This window comes from Setaria viridis, chromosome 4, assembly GCF_005286985.2.
Source record: "Setaria viridis chromosome 4, Setaria_viridis_v4.0, whole genome shotgun sequence".
NCBI lineage: Eukaryota > Viridiplantae > Streptophyta > Magnoliopsida > Poales > Poaceae > Setaria > Setaria viridis.
Genome location: NC_048266.2, coordinates 39,624,892 through 39,641,055, shown reverse-complemented (window position 1 = coordinate 39,641,055; position 16,164 = coordinate 39,624,892). Strand labels below are relative to the sequence as shown.

At 43.8% G+C, this 16,164-nt stretch overlaps 3 protein-coding genes across 3 annotated transcripts; 2 read left to right on the top strand and 1 right to left on the bottom strand.

The window, feature by feature from the left end:
- The first annotated feature begins 248 nt into the window (after positions 1-248).
- LOC117853722 (uncharacterized) lies at positions 249-821 on the top strand. The gene has a single exon (XM_034736007.1). It carries the CDS (start codon positions 249-251, stop codon positions 819-821), a length of 573 nt encoding a protein of 190 aa, XP_034591898.1.
- Positions 822-4,544: 3,723 nt separating this feature from the next.
- LOC117851961 (U-box domain-containing protein 15) lies at positions 4,545-7,376 on the bottom strand. Its single transcript, XM_034733882.2, has 4 exons — positions 6,711-7,376; positions 6,427-6,543; positions 5,900-6,322; positions 4,545-5,811 (listed from the first exon to the last, which is right to left on the bottom strand). Exons 1-4 carry the CDS (start codon positions 7,359-7,361, stop codon positions 4,771-4,773), a joined length of 2,232 nt encoding a protein of 743 aa, XP_034589773.1. The 5' UTR covers positions 7,362-7,376; the 3' UTR covers positions 4,545-4,770.
- A 1,888-nt stretch (positions 7,377-9,264) lies between these two features.
- Positions 9,265-13,133, top strand: LOC117854142 (cyclin-B2-2). The gene is made up of 11 exons (XM_034736438.2): positions 9,265-9,462; positions 10,194-10,367; positions 10,449-10,514; positions 10,606-10,651; positions 11,260-11,385; positions 11,483-11,620; positions 11,709-11,798; positions 11,907-12,128; positions 12,203-12,301; positions 12,385-12,563; positions 12,657-13,133. The coding sequence occupies exons 2-11, from the start codon at positions 10,204-10,206 to the stop codon at positions 12,799-12,801; spliced, it is 1,275 nt and encodes a 424-aa protein (XP_034592329.1). The 5' UTR covers positions 9,265-9,462; positions 10,194-10,203; the 3' UTR covers positions 12,802-13,133.
- Positions 13,134-16,164: the final 3,031 nt, after the last annotated feature.

Genomic DNA, 16,164 nt, shown 5'->3' with positions numbered 1-16,164 from the left:
TAAAGTTGCAGAAGCAGCGTTTAGTGAGCAAGAGACAGAGAAAGGATGTGTGGAGAGTAATGGATACGTCCAAAGGAGGAAGCTAGGGAGAAAGGAGCCACCGCTTGACACGGCCGTGCAGGCCACGGAGAGCCTATATATAGAAACCACCTCTCTGCACTCGTGCTCAGTCACACACCGTACACCTTCACCAAGAAGCAGCCACTGCAGTCCACTGTCTGTCTGCCGTTGCACGCGCAAGTCCTTCTATGAACGGAGCTCAGGTGTTCTTCTACGGCGTGGCCTACGGCCAGTTCCTCGCCGGCGTGGGTGGGGGCCCCGGCGGCGACGAGCCGAACCGCCCGTGGCGCCCCAAGTCGGCGCACGAGGCCGACGCCGCCCCGGCGGCGGCCCTGCGCAAGAAGAGGCCGGCGGCGTCCCGCAACCGCAAGAAAGACCACCCTGCAGCTGCAGCAGCAGCAGGGGGAGAGGCAGCGGGGCCTTACCCGTGCCCCATCTGCCACCGCCTCTTCGACGCGGTGAAAGCCGTCCATGGCCACCAGCGCAGCCACCCGGAGCGCGACTGGCGCGGCATGGCGCCGCCGCGCCCGCTGCCGCCCGTCGCCGCCGACGGCAAGCAGTACCGCTACGCCTGCGACCGCTGCGGGGCCCCCTTCGAGACACGCCAGGCGCTCGGCGGCCACCGCGCCAGCCACAGCGGCAAGATGGGGTGCTTCTCTCTCTCCAGGCAGCAGCCGCCCGCCGCCGTGCCGCCTGCTGCTGCGCCCATGCCCGTCTTCCCCTTTGACCTCAACGAGCCGGCGCCGGAGCAGGAGGAGTAGCAGGCTGGCGGAGGAGCGAGCAGCTAGGGCTCGGCGAATCGACGACGTGCTTGCGTGTCTTAATTATTAATCCTTCTCTTTCTTTTCCTGTAGTTTCTCTTTCTTTCAATCAGATCGGACTTCCTAGCTAGTTCGATCGGTTGCAGCCCTGAAGATCCCTAAACTTTGTTGATCTGGGCTTTAATTTGTTCATATGAGAGTATGTAACTTCGATCGATCAACCGATCGATTGATTAACTAAAGAAGAAGGCCGCAAGCCGTTATCATGTACAGACATGTTGGTGTGGTGTTTCGATGTGATCCCTCGCTCTGCTCCATGTCCCTTATCTAGCTATAGACGATGTCGATTCCTCAAGCTGGTCATGGACTCACCTTATCTCATGCGCAGCTTTGAGTTCGAGCTCCTTCTACACATCGATCTTCAATTCATCTTGCAAAACATTCAGATTAATTCCGGCCGTGTCTCTAACTCTCCATAAGCGATCTTGCAAAACTAAGAGCTGCGTGCAAGAGATATATTCCCCTGTTAGGATGTGTTTATTATTAAGCATCAAGCCGGAGTGCATTATTCATGGCATGTTTCTACTCATGGATCGCCCAAATCTCCCAGTAATTATGTAGATCAAGGGGGTATCCAACTGATTTCCTAAAGCATAAATGCAAAAATTTCCATCATGTGTAGAATTGTGATCTTCATCCTACTCGTGGATCAGCAAAGATCCTTTTATAATTATTTTCCTTCTTCGTTTCAAATGTTGTAAGTTGAAAATTGTAGTGGTAAAGGAAACCTTAAGGGGGAAAAAACCTCGGTTCCATCGCTATTTGGGCCAGCGGCGATGACTCCAAAATCCTCCATATGATCATCATTTAATTCGAAGATTTGAAGCTAGATCCCCTTCACTAATTATATTTGCAAGTCTGGCTCCCCTTCGACACAAAGTGGTATTTCTTCCAACCAAAAGAGGCACCCACTGTTTTCATGGGGACTGCGTTTCCCAGCAGCCCTTTCATGAGAAGAAAGGATGGTGTGTGGGAGTTATAGATGTTAGGGATAGAGTGACGTTAGAAAGGTTGTACATATCGCATGTCACTTTTTTGTTGCTTGCGGCTGGTCAGAGCAATATAATATATATTCTTTCCTCCCAAGAATTAAGCAATATATATAATAACGATGTATAACATAGCAATACATATATGTTTGATCTGAAATAACTTTTTATATTCAATGTTAAACCCCTTAATGTACACTACTACTGCTACTAGTTTAAATTTTTTCCCCTCCAGTTTTGTACGCATTTTTGAATAATTTTATATTCCATCAGTAATGTGTTTTCGTCTGCTTATAGCTACATATAGTATTGGTTTGTAGCTAGCTTGGTCGTTTGTTTTATTTTCTCTCAGTTTGGAACCTTCATTTTCGGGCTAGTAGTATGCAAGGGACTTGCGGGTTAACTACACACAAGCTTAAGCTACATGCGCTACTGTTTTAGTGTGGCTTGATCTGATGTAGAATCAAGTGAAAACCCTTTCTTGATTCCATGCGCTAATGTTTTCCTATGCTGTACGTACTTCTTATCAATTTATTTTTGATTTGATGATCCCATGGAAATTTGGTCTTATTCTTTCAAAAAGATCTATCAGATTCCATGAGTGGCATGATCTGCTGCCACAGCAAATTTGCTCAACTATTTAATTTGTTCTCGTTTGGAATATTTAATGAGCTATATCGATCTAGCTCAAGGGGAAAATCCAGCAGATCATGTGCTTATCTGGTTATTTCAATATTTTTCTATTAATTATGAGTTGAAAAGAAAAATTAATTAACCAATATTTGTTATACAGTACAACCATTAAAATAATATATTTATGTTAACCAGAGGGGATATCAAAAATATTCAAAGATCATGCATATCAAAACTCATTTATATGGGCTCTATTACTATTTCACAGGTTTTCTCAATCTTTTGTCCAACCTGTTAGTTAAGTCTAGCTAGATTTTAATATTCATATTGTTCAAACAGCATTAGTACCATCGAATCACCTCTTTGGATTCAAATCGAACTCGATACGCATAGTTTTTCCTAGCCCTTTAATGATTAAAGGATGGTCAATATCCTGTTTTGGAGCGAGGCCTCACATGTCAATCTGTCGAGCCTTTTCCACTGAGTTATAGAATGGGATATATACAAACATATATAAGTACCGAAAGACCTAAAAGGTCAATTGAAGATATGAAGTTAACCCAAATCCTATATATATTTCTGCTTCCTTTTCTTATTTACCCTTATATATAACTGTCGTGCATAATTTTCTATATACATTTGAGTTATTATACTATCCACGTACCATTACAAAGAAAAGTATGCATGCGTGTGCTTTTATAACTTACCATCTCTATGTAGTTGCATATATCTTGATGCACATCACGGTGGAAGCTGTTAGAAAAAAAAGACATGTATAGTTTTCTCAAAATTTGTTCAACACTCCAAAGTAAAGTATATAAGCACCCCATAAGGCTATTATCAATGTGGCGGCACACTATTAATACAGTACTGTAAGGCGTTTTTTGTGTCTATTCCTATGTTTTTACATATCGAATTTTTTCATTTTTCAATATTATATACTGCTAGATAGTAAAGAGTTTAGCTAGAAGTTCATGACTAGAAAATTATTCTTAGGTTTTTTTAATTTCTTGGTCTTATTACATTCACTGTGTTCGGTAGTGATGGTTGTGACTGTGGTGAAGCTGAAGCTGCTGCAGCCACTACAGCACGTGTAGCCAACCACCAGCAGCTCCAGCCACACTCATGCAGTGCAGCCGAACAGCTAAGCTGTACAGCTGCAGCTGCAGGCACCGAAGAAGCACAACCGAACATAGCGATTAATTGTAGGAAAATATGAATCCTATACTCGATTATTGTGTGGATCCTTGGTTTTGAGGTTGGCATTAGAGGTATGAAGACGAGATGTAGTGTGTGTATATATATATACACGCACAGTTAGATATATCCGTATACATACATTCCCAGGATTGGATGGCATTTTAGTTTTTCCGTGTCACTAAGGATTTTTCTTTATATCTGTAAAAAAAATTCCTGCAAAAAAACAAGATGGAGCAAAGGCAGACTGGGGGAGTGAGGCTGAATTTGGTGGCGAGTTTGCCATTTACATTTTCATAAAATGGTGAATTCGCGTCACCAATAGGTATGTTTGCAAACGAGCTTCTTGAGAAAACTTTGGACCATGTTTCGGCTTGAATAATAGGCCAGATGATTAGTGCATTCTTAAAAAAGCAACCTAAAAGTTGAGCGATCTAAAAAAAATCCAAAAGTTGAGCAAGATAGGGAGAGCGAACGACCGAAACATGGTTAGGGCCGGCCAGGCACTGCTACCTGCTAGCACCGCGCCTTGACGCCTTGCGGTGGCGACAGCGGCGCTGCTTCTGGTCAGAGGCAAGGAAACGTTTCAACGGTGATTCTGTCGGCCATCGTCAGGTTTAGACGTTTAGTGCATGATTCAGTAGAACTGTTCATCTTTGTGCATACATCGATTAATTGAACTGAATTATCAAAGTTTTCCTGAACTCCACCTGCTGTAAGCATGTAATCCTTCGTTTAGCTGCTGGAGTCGGAACAATATCCATCATGATGCCTGTCTATACTTGATTAAAGCTTCTATGTATTTACGATAATATAGAGCAATCAATATATTTTGTACCCTTCCTATCAAGTAAAGCTTCTATATATTTACCACATAAGCATGGGTTACAACGAAATTTCACATACAAAGAATGAGTTACATCATGTTTCTCTCAGCTCTGTGGTGGATGAAGCACTGTACCGATGCTCGTTTTCTTTTGCCATCTTTTTTTATGAGTAACTCAAAATTTACCTGATTTACACGCATGTTTGTGCCTAACTCATCAGAATGCTGCCTTTTCACTTACCCTTTACGAGCACTTGCGAGATAGCTGAATCAAAGAGTTCGCTTTCCTCTGCGCTCTACTTGTACCTGTCTTTGCAATATCAGATAGATGCTCATCCAGACCGAATCCGAGCGCGTGCACCATAAGGGAGTTATTATTCAGACCTAGCTCGAGTAGAACAGAAAGTGCACACTCCTTGTTCTTGGGAGTCCCTTCCTTTATGATCTCAACAAGTATCTCGACAAAGGACGTTGACCCCACTTCGCTGCGACAACCAGGATGCGATGCCAGGAGGAGAAAAATGGACAGTGCTTCATCAATCATGCCGAGTTTCTTGTCACCAAGTATTTTCAGCAAAACCGTCACAATTCCTGCTTCAATAGCTCTGAATTTGTTCGGATGGTTCAATATGAGATTAAATATTGCCGTTGAAGCATCCTTCTTGCCTCTTATTGTCCCATCCCTTAAGAGGTGCACCAAAGGAGCTATACCGCCCAAAATCCCTATAGCTGCCTTGTTCTCATCTATCATAGACAAACTGAACAATGCTGCTGCTGAGTTCTCCTGACCTTCAACACTACCATTTTTAAGGACTTCGATGATCAAAGGTATCGCTCCTCCTTTAGCTATCAGGACCTTGTTGGTCTCATCGATCGACAAGTTCAACAATGCAGTCACAGTGTTCTCCTGGATTTTCTTATCCGGATATGACACCAAGCTAATAAGAGCTGGGAGCCCGCCATTCTCAAGGATCAGTGCTCTATTCTCCGGGTTTTCTTTGGAAAGTATCCGAATCTTCTTGGCAGCCTTCCGCTGCACATCAAGATGAACTGAGGATAGATCTTTCACCAGCGATGGAATGTCTTCTTTGCGCTCTTCCTGTTCAGCTGCAGGCTCGGGTTCTCCCATTTGAATCTCAACTTTATTCTTTTCACACCACTGCAGAATCAAGTTTTTTAGCGCAAAATTCGGTGCCAGTGATAGATGAGCTAATGGTTGCTGAGTCTTTGGGCAGGTCCGCTGGCCAGCATCTAACCACTTCTGGATACTCCTCCTCTCATAAGTCTGCAAATCAGTTGAAATACATGGATATGATGAGACAATAAACTTGCTTTGCAATCAGGGAACATGAATGTCGTAGCACAAAGCATACCCGTCCACTCGCGATGATGACCGGGTCAGTCATGATCTCCAATGATATTGGACAAAGGAAGTCATTTGGGATCATTAGAGACGGGCACTTCTCCAGATATTTTGGTATTGAGACGTCACCGAGGATGTTCTTTTCGTCGATGCCTGCAATCTCCTTGAACTTTTTGAGGAGTTCTATTATGTGCTTGGTGCTCTCCGGTTGCTGTCCATTCCTCTCGTTGATGAGCTTTTTAATGGCCATCGTCTCTGCTCTCAAATCTGCCAGGCTTTGCAGCTCGAGTTTCTTGGCTAGCCTTTCTAATATAGCTCTATCCGCATTGCCATCCTCGTTCTGGAGTATCATCATAAAATCCATAGACAGCTCCATGTCTTGAGTATCTGTTCTCTTCTTGGATCTCTTCAGTTGTGCGCTGATGAGCTCAACCTGAAACCACCAAAAGCAATTGCAGTTTGCTTCAGCTAAGAAAACACAATGCCCCATTACATGCTCTCTTATCAAAATGTTGACAAATAGATGACTTTTATCACCTGCTCCTTGACTTCATCAGAGATGCCAATCTCAGAGTAAGGCATCCCATCCAATGCAAGGTTCATCTTCTCATACACGGCCCGGAACCGCCCGAGCACAGCCTCGCTCTCCAGAGCCTGAAATGTAATATTGAGACAAGATCATCAATCAAAATTCAATCTTTTGGTCAGCCCAGGGTAAAGGTGATGTTTTTAGGCAATGCAAGGACCATAAACAGGAGCAATGAATATATGAGCTCTTCAGAGTCAGACACCAGGTGTTTTATTAATTAATTAATTATTACCAGGAAGATCTTGCTGCCGTCGTGGCAGCATCGGAGGAGGCGGCGGGCGGCGTGGAATGCGCGGCCGAGGAGGGCGAGGCGGCGGTAGGCGTCATCGGTGAGGGACGGCGCGGTCTCGCGGATCTCCTGGATGAGCGGGAGCACGAGCTGGAGCCAGCGGAGGAGGCTCAAGCACTCCTTGCTCTGCGACCGCCGGAACTCCTGGAACGACCGCGCAGAGGCGACGGCGGTGAGGAGCTCCTCCACCAGGGCCTCGTCCGACACCTGCCTCCCCGACGGCTCCGATGTCTCTGCCTCCGCCTCCGCCTCCGGCTCCGGCTCCGCGTCGGACCCGGACGCCGCCCGTGGAAAGATGGACCACGGCAGCATCGATCGGTAGGTGAATGCACTGAATCCCCCGGGGAATGGCAAGCGGACGGGAGGAGCAGATGAGGTGGAGATCGAGAAGAGCAAGGTGGAGGAGGAAGAAGGCTTTTCGCGGGCTGAGCTGAATTCCAGGGGAGGGGCTCTGTCATTCCCAATCTCCCAAAAATAGCTAATGGAAAAAAGCCAAGAGATGGCAACCATGAATACGTGCAGTGAACACAAATTTGCACATACAGTCTTACGGTCTTCTAAGTATTTGGGGGGAAAAAACATGGCAACATTCATCCCTTGGCACTGCTACTGCACGATTGCTAATCTGCCAACAAATTAAATTTGTGTTCGATGGCGAAATTTGTCAGCTAGATGAGTTCAGGTTAAGCGAAACCTTAAATAAATGCAACGATTAGGGGAACAGATACGGTGGTGGCCCAAATGTTTCAATTTCCTCCCTCGTTTCAGCGCGTTCATATCTAAAAGTTGTCCTGTGGCAGCAGAAGAAACAAACTGCTTCAACTTTATTCGTGCATGCTTTGTACATTTGTGAATTTGAATATAGGCGCAAGGCAGTGCCAGCAACAGCAAGGGCAAGATGAGCATAAAAAAATGGAGCACGACGGCTAGCTTCTAAATGAAACGAGATCATGGCGTTGCAACCGCGCTTTGTCATTTCAAGTGAAGAGATCATGTTTTGAATTAAAGAAAAAACATGTAAACAAAAACAAGTGCATCAAACCATTCCATCATCATCATCTAAATTTTACGCAAACAAAGGCAAATCTAGTCATGTATGCTCTCCCTCCATTTCAAAATGCACAGCTTATTTTATTTTGAGAAAGTGAAACGTGTTAAAGTTGGTAGAATTCTTACTATTGGAGAAAACCTTCAGATTTCCAAAACTTTCTTGGGGAATTCTTCAAAACAAAGCTTAGTTATTCGGAGCTCATGATTTTGGCCCATTTTGAAGGTTCATGTTAAAGTTTGTCCTTTTTCCGAATTCCTTGTTCTTAAAGTGGCCTAAAGATCTGTTTTTAGAAAAAAGAATGTTAAATGGAAACTTTTAAAGTAGGGATATGCTTCAAGGTTTGTTCAGGGCAGGAAAGTTGTAAAACAACTACATCCAACCATTTCATTATTAGCTACATGAATATGAAGATATGCTTAGTTTTCCCTTGGCATGTATATATAGTATTCATTAAGTCATTGGCTAAAACATGATTCGATTTTCAAATTTTGAAATCCAAATATCTAATTCTCTGATTCATACTAGCTAAGGTTTTGTTTCGCTATCATGTTTCTAACCGAGAGGGAGATGATAATGAGGATATATAGAGGCTAATGAGGATTTTGATGTGCATCCCTTGCACATTATTGCACGTTGGTTTCTCATTCTCCTCTTGAGTGTAGTGAACAAAAAAATATTCTCGTGATTGGGTAGATTATAACGGTAGACATGGACTGCATCAAATGGGACCCACAGGTGAAAAAAATGACTGGCAGGGTGATAAGCAAGTAACACACGTCACGTGTAGCCTGGTAGGATGGAGAGGGAACAACCATGCAATCGTCCATAAACATGGATGGATTGTAATAATATTCTTGTTCATTTGGTACTTAGTTTCTCCCAAATTAGTAGTATGACTATAACTAATAAATATTTTGTTGTGTTTATTTCGCACCATTTTCTTTCTTAACCAATTTAAGCTTATAATAACTCGTTACTCCACAGTAAAATAGTATCGAGAGAAATGACCGTTAAACCTAAATATAGCAATAATCGTTAAAACTCGAGATATCTCTTTCAAACACCATCATTGCAATCAACCTGAATAATTCGCATCAATATCTCATTATTTTTTCCGAAGGATTGAGATCAACCTAAGGAACAAAAATAGGCAGCCACAGATTTCTACAGAGCATGCGGACAGGCTGACTAGAAGTAACAGATGGATGGATACTTAAAGCTGACGCCTCATACTGATGTATCTATAATCAGGCCTTAAAGTCCTTGCTGGCTCATCAAGACTTGCAAAGTGTCCTTATTTTGAAAGCGCAAGCACATGCCCCCTGGGTTGGGTTGGGTGGCCATAGCCGTTGAGGCTGCCCCACAGCTCGGAGGCCGTCCAGATCCCATCCGGCGGCGGAGATCGCACGACCGTTGCGTTTAAACGGGTCGGACCGGCTCTTGCCCTTTTGGGGTCGGCCACATCGGCACATCCTCCCCCTATTTTATCGCTCCCGTGTCCCGTCTCTCTCCTCCGCTCCTCCTCCTCCACCACCTCCCCATCGCCAGCAGCAGCCACCCGCAGGGGCGAGAGGCGGCGAGGCCGTCAGGGGAGAGGTCCTGCTCGTCTTCTCGTCTCCCGTCTCCGGAACGACGACGAGCAAGGTCCGTGCGGCGGCTTCTTTTTCTCTTCCGGCCGTGGGAAAGATTGGTTCTTGGACGCGTACGTTGTTCAACGGGGTTGGGTGTTGGGTCTGACCTCTGAGCGAGGGTTCGAATCGAATCGTTTCTTGCTCTTGTTTTGCGTTGGATTTGGTTTCTTGGGCTGCGGTTCCCTTGGATCTCCGGTTAGATGTAGTAATTCAGGGAGAAGATTAGCTCAAAGCGATTATATCCAGACTCGTAGGGGCTCGTAGCTGTGTTGCCTGTTGGGGGCGGATCTGCTCTTGGGCTCCTTTTCCCGGCGTTTCTCTTAGATCTCCTCCGCTCTCTGAATTCCGTCAAAGAACGGCTAGAATTTGGCCTGCTGTTTTCCGAATTTCTTGCACCGATTTTCTCAAAGTTCTCTCTTTTGCTCTTCTCTGAGCTGGGATTGCTCGCTTCTCTCCAGCTATGGAACCATACCAGGAGCTTACCAGCAGGATCTTTTTGATTCCCTGATGTGGAATTCTCGACGTTTTATTCTATTTCTTGCCCTGGCCACCAGGCAAATTGATCGTCGTCGTCGCGTCGTTGTTTCTGACGTACGATGGAGTGTCACGAGATATTCAAACCAAAAGGCCTCGCCTTTTGCAGATCCGTATCGCTCTTGGATATTTTTGAGCCACGGTAACAAAGCCGGTCCTTGTTGCTTCGATTCTGATGTGCAATTCGGTTTGACTTTCTTGCTGCAGCAGTTCTCCGGCAATGGAGAATCTGAGATCTGAAAACTACCACCAAGGTGTTGCCATGGAGGGCGTCAAGTTCGCGTCAGAGATGGCCAACACCAACCGGAGGGCCCTGAGCGACATCAAGAACATCATTGGAGGCCCTCACCAGCATTTGGCTGTTAGCAAGAGGGGTCTCTCAGAGTAAGCCCCGAGCTGTTCCCAAAATTTGACTTTTACCTTGCATGAACTGGATCTTTAATTGCCTTCCTTTCTTTGTTTCAGAAAACCAACTGCTGCTGTACATACGAAGGATCAAGCTGGCTTTGTCGGTCATCGTCCGGTCACGAGGTTTGCGAGCTAACACCTCACTTCTACTACTTACCATCCTGAATCGAATTACCATGGAAGGTTAATGAAGTACGCCTTGCTCTTTTGGCAGGAAATTCGCTGCAACTCTGGCAAACCAACCTACAACTGCCCATCTGGTAACTGTCGTGATTCATACTGTTGCCATTTTAATTGGATCTGCTCCATGCACTGCTTCTTAGTTATGTAAACTTTTCCGTTATGCAACTTTAAATTGGTGTAGGAACCAGATATTTGAATACGATGCACTACTTTTTTGTTGTCAGTTTCATAATTATTAGATAGATGTTGCTTCTCATTATGGTAAATATGGCAATTCAAACATTTGATCAGTGTGAAAGGGCATTCCTATTATGCATATAGAGTATCAATTTCTGATATATTTGAATGTGATGCACTGTTTTTTTGCTGTCAATTTGATAATTCTTGGGTAGACTCTGCTTCTTCTTATGGTAAATTTGACAATTCAAATATTTGATATGTGTAGTGTGAAAGGGTGCATGTGAACTTTGAATTTGCAGTTTGGAGTCCCATAAATTAAATTCATGTTTTGCATATAGAATATCTAGCTTTTATCTATGCACTGAATCTTCTAATTTGTGCCGAATGCTCTTGTAGTTGTGTAAATATGAATATGAATATTATACAATTTGAATATGCTATGAGTTTCCCCTTGTTTCGACAAGTAGTACTCATGTATCAGCTCTAATATTTAATTGTTGTGCAGGCCCCAATTGGAAGTGAAAGACAGAAAAGAAATGCAGATACAGCATTTCACACACCTGCAGATATGGAAAGCACCAAGATGGCTGATGACATCCCCTTGCCTATGCTGTCTGAGATGGATGAAGTGGTAAGTCAGCATCACATATTCCTAGTTCATTCTTTAGCTCTTTGTAAGCATAACAGATTGCTTATTTGGACATTATCACTAACACAAGTCATTCCAGATGAGCTCCGAACTGAAAGAGATTGAGATGGAAGATATTGAGGAGTCAGCACCTGATATTGACAGCTGTGATGCAGGAAACTCCCTGGCTGTGGTTGAATATGTAGATGAAATTTACAGATTTTACAGAAGAACTGAGGTAGAATTCCGACCTTCTGAACCTAAAGTTTATTGCAGTTACCCTGTCATTAACATGTGTGTCTCATTGCAACATTCTGTATACATAGGGTTCAAGCTGTGTCCCTACAAATTACATGTCAAGCCAAACTGATATAAATGAGAAGATGCGTGGCATTCTAATTGACTGGCTGATAGAGGTGAGAATGTTAAGAAAACGTGCAACCTTTCAGTTTAGTATTATTTTTATGCTCTACAAAACCTTCAACCTTGACGTTCAATACTTTTTGTTTTTTTTTTGTATGCAGGTACACTACAAATTGGAGCTGTTGGAGGAGACCCTTTTCCTCACTGTGAACATCATAGACAGATTTTTGGCTCTTGAAAATGTGGTGCGGAAGAAGCTTCAGCTAGTTGGTGTAACTGCTATGTTGCTGGCGTGCAAATATGAAGAAGTGAGCGTACCGGTGGTTGAAGATCTCATCTTAATCTGTGACCGCGCTTACACAAGGGCTGATATTCTTGAAATGGTAAAAGTACTCTAAATCTTGATTTTCAGTGCAAAAGAAAAAAAATCAGAAAAATGACATTGACATTTCTGCAGGAGAGAAGGATAGTGAACACGCTTAAGTTCAATATGTCAGTGCCGACTCCATATTGTTTTATGAGAAGGTTCCTAAAGGCAGCACAAGCAGAGAAGAAGGTAAGATACTAGTACACATTTCTGTTTGCTGTAGATAGATCATGTACCCTGACAAATATTCTTACCATCTACTTACTGGACAGCTCGAGCTCCTGTCATTCTTCATGATCGAGCTGTCTCTCGTCGAATACGAGATGCTCAAGTTCTGCCCATCTATGCTAGCAGCTGCAGCCATCTACACAGCTCAATGCACAATAAATGGGTTCAAATCCTGGAACAAATGCTGTGAGCTGCACACAAAATATTCAGAAGAACAACTAATGTAGTTATTACCTCCCTATCCCTACTCTTGATTTTCAAAAGGCATACCATTTCAGATTGTGCTTACAGTTACATGGTTCATTTTATGCTGCAGGGATTGCTCCAGGATGATGGTCGAACTGCACCAAAGAGCAGCTCATGGGAAACTTACTGGGGTCCATAGAAAGTACAGCACATTTAGGTATGGCTGTGCTGCGAAATCGGAACCTGCCACATTCTTGCTGGATGCAAGAGCCTAAGCTAGAACTAATTGGCTGGTTATACACACTCTAACTACTTCCATGGAGAGAGTGAAAGAGGGGTGTATATAGAGGCTGCTTCGACTATACAGAGTGGGATCCGCATAATATGCAACAGCTGTTGCAGCAACCATTTGGTGGGCTGGGTTGGTGTGTTGTGTGTTAGTTCAATAACTTAACATCGATGAAACATTGGTTTATGTTGTTAGGTATTTTTTTTCCAATTATATCCATTGGAATCCAATTCGTGCAATTGTATCTTGGGCATTATTCTTTGTTCATGTGACACCCTCTGCAGTCTGAAAATAAACATTGATTGAATTTCCTGTTCAGTATGCCCCAGTGATAAGTGGATCTGCTGAAACTGTTCTTCCTGTTCAGTATGCCCCAGTGATAAGTGGATCTGCTGAAACTGTTCTTTCTGCTGTAGCATCTCATCCTGCTGTTACATGCTGTGCTTATTTTGATGTAGTAGTATGATATCCAGTTTTCTGAAGGATGCCTATATGCATTTATCTTCAGAGCAAAAGCTCCATTTTCTTTACTCTTGACTCAGATTTGCATCAAACGTTGTGGACAGTTCTCAATGGAGTCTTTGTTCATATTTCCAGTGTTGCGAGTCGTGTATATCTGCATCTTTGCTGACGTTTTTATCTCTCCATTCACTTGCAACATAGTTGTCATCCTCCAGACAGTTGATGCGTGAACCATTTGTTCCTGATCTTTGATTTCGTAGCATGGTTTCGGGTATGTGCACAGTACCCCTTGAAGCATGACAGGATTATTCTCAGCTTTGTCATTTTCCTGCTGGTCACGCTGTATTGCTGTGCGTAAAAGCCTCTTAAGTAACAAGCATGTTTCTCGCTTCAGCTGGCATTAGTTTGAAGATCAGGAAATTCTTTCTTCTGCTGGCATCTGCTATATTTTATCTCTATGTTGTGTTTTTTTATACTGCTTTTCTGAATGCTCTGAACACCAAAAGTTCAAATGAGTCTAGAAGAGTGAAAAGGATAGCAATGCTAGCAACAGAAGCTCATGATCCATTGAAGCAGAAGGCTTTTCAGCATGAAGTATCTGCAACTTGGAATAGAAGTTTAGACTCTGAACGGAACTGGTTCTAGGTAGCTCTGTCAATGCATACAAAATAATCCGCTTTACTATTATATGCTTGTCTAACAAGATTTGAAATAGGAAAATAATCCATGAGAAATTTAAGAAAATGATGATGGACTCATGGGGGTTACAAATTGAAGATTTGACTTGTGAGCTGTTCCAACTGGAGCCAAATTCCTGTTAGATCCGGTTATAACTGAGAGACCAAGTTGACATGTGCCTTAGTCTATTTGTGATGAGTGATTGACTGGATGATTTGAGACTTTACCGGTTAAGTTCATATTTCATATGTGCATGATTATGCTAACGGCTAACTGGATGTGTTGTGTTGTGTGCGTTGTGTTGTGGTGTTTATGTAAACCATATGTTGTATGTTGTGTCTCTTAGCTTGTGATGTGCAGGTGTAGGATGTAACATGGTGGTCGACGGCATGAGGTGAAGGTCAAGCGAAAGGTTCATGCCGATGTACTAGGGCTGTGAAGGGTGGGCACGAGTAGGCTTGGACCGACGGACTCGAGAAGTTCGGGCGGAGTCATGGGTGATTCACATGGTGCACGGAAGAGCAAGGGTACACGGACGGTGATGGAGATGGCGTCAGTCAAGTCAAGCAGGACGGAGGCGAGTAGAGTAGGCAGTTCAGGAGTGGGAGCGAAAGATTTGGAGGCGTCGGAGGCTTGGCGAGGCTGGACAAGCGTCGACATCGGTGAGTCATGTCAAGTGCGGCGTGCAAGAGGGTTTGACCGGTTTGGCCTCAAAATCGGGGGTGAGTCACGCCTGGCGGGGCGTAAAGGGTTTGATCGGTTTGGTCTCAAAACCGGGGGTGAGTCCGGTGAGTCCGGTGCGGCCGGATGGCGTCGAGTTGGAGGACGTGTGGCACTATCGGGAAGCTTGCGTCGAGGCGAAGCGAAGTCGTGAAGGCATTGGTCCATCCGATGTATGAGAAAAAAGTTGAACGATTTTACCTCTAGGGGTATTTTAGTTGTATGCTTCATGTAAGGGTATTTTGGTCATTTTTCAGATGCCTATATATATGTGAAGAGGGCTGTTAGCCAGCCACATCTCAGGGGTTGTTAGGTGGTGGTTCTCATTTTTGCGTTTGAGAGCTTTTGGTGGGGGAGAGAGGGAGAGAGACGAGGGATCTTTGATTTGATTTTTTTTACCATCTTAGCTTTGGTTGTGCTTAAGAGTGGCCTGTAATCGAACATTTACCATCTTAGTTTTGATTGTGCTTAAGGGTAGCTTGTAATCGAACATTACCATCTTAGTTTTGATTCTTCTTAAGAGTAACTTGTAATTGAACATGGTGGAGTAATCCAAAGATCAAATTCGTGCTCACTTGTTCCATCCTCTCAAGATATTAGGTTTCTTTTTTTCATATTTTTCGGAGGTATTTTGAGGATTTTTCGTTTTCATATTTTTCGGAGGTATTTTGAGGATTTTTCGTTCTTCGCGGCTCGTTCCAAATCCCGTGAAATTTGTTGCGGGGGCTTTTATTGCTGGGATTCTTATGAACAACTTTGATACGATTCCTACTTAAATACTTCACGGATTCAACGTGAATTTAAAGTTTTCCTCAAACTGAGGTTTGTGAAAGGCGTTCGGTTTTCTTCAAAATCCACGATGAATATTTGAGATTTTCGAGATATTTTTCCTTGGATCTATTAGCTGTTGAGGAGGTGCTTCTTCGGCTCAAGTTTCGTTTGAATCCGCGTAGCGTCGAGGAAGAGGCGGCCCGGCTTGGCAGGCCCAGCTCGCTGCACTCCAGCTGCCGGTCCAGCGTCTCGTGGACGCGGCCTGCGGAGCCAGCAGCGGCCCAAGCAGTGCAGCTCATTCCGACAGTCTCCTGCAGCTCAAGCTCGGCACTTCTCTCGGGTGAGCAGGTAAGCGGAGAAGTTTTGTCTATTTAATTCAGAGAAGAATCATTTTCCATGAACTGTCACTTTCCTGCTACAGGGATCAATGTTGCATAGCAATTGTTAATTTGTTAATCTTGTACGTCCAGAAGCTTGTACTGTACTTGCCTCTCTAAGTGCATAATGATGCAATTAGCTTTTGGATTTACATGAGATCACCTGTAGCTTGCATTCGAGTTCCGTAGCTTTACAACAATTAATCTAGTGCTTGGCTGCTTGCTGCTACTAATCTTTGGTTAGTTAATTAATCTTTGTACGAGGGTTTAGTATTAGCTTTACTTAATCTCTTGTGCGAGCTTTTTTCGGAGTTCGTTTTGCGTTTGATTCCGCTACGCTT

Coding starts and splice junctions, on each gene's coding strand:
- LOC117853722 (XM_034736007.1), top strand. CDS start 249: ATGAACGGAGCTCAGGTGTTCTTCTACGGCGTGGCCTACGGCCAGTTC.
- LOC117851961 (XM_034733882.2), bottom strand. CDS start 7,361: ATGAATGTTGCCATGTTTTTTCCCCCCAAATACTTAGAAGACCGTAAG. Junction 6,323..6,426: donor CTGATGAAGTCAAGGAGCAG/GTGATAAAAGTC, acceptor TGGTGGTTTCAG/GTTGAGCTCATCAGCGCACA. Junction 5,812..5,899: donor TCATCATCGCGAGTGGACGG/GTATGCTTTGTG, acceptor ACTGATTTGCAG/ACTTATGAGAGGAGGAGTAT.
- LOC117854142 (XM_034736438.2), top strand. CDS start 10,204: ATGGAGAATCTGAGATCTGAAAACTACCACCAAGGTGTTGCCATGGAG. Junction 10,368..10,448: donor AGCAAGAGGGGTCTCTCAGA/GTAAGCCCCGAG, acceptor TCTTTGTTTCAG/AAAACCAACTGCTGCTGTAC. Junction 11,621..11,708: donor GATTTTACAGAAGAACTGAG/GTAGAATTCCGA, acceptor CTGTATACATAG/GGTTCAAGCTGTGTCCCTAC.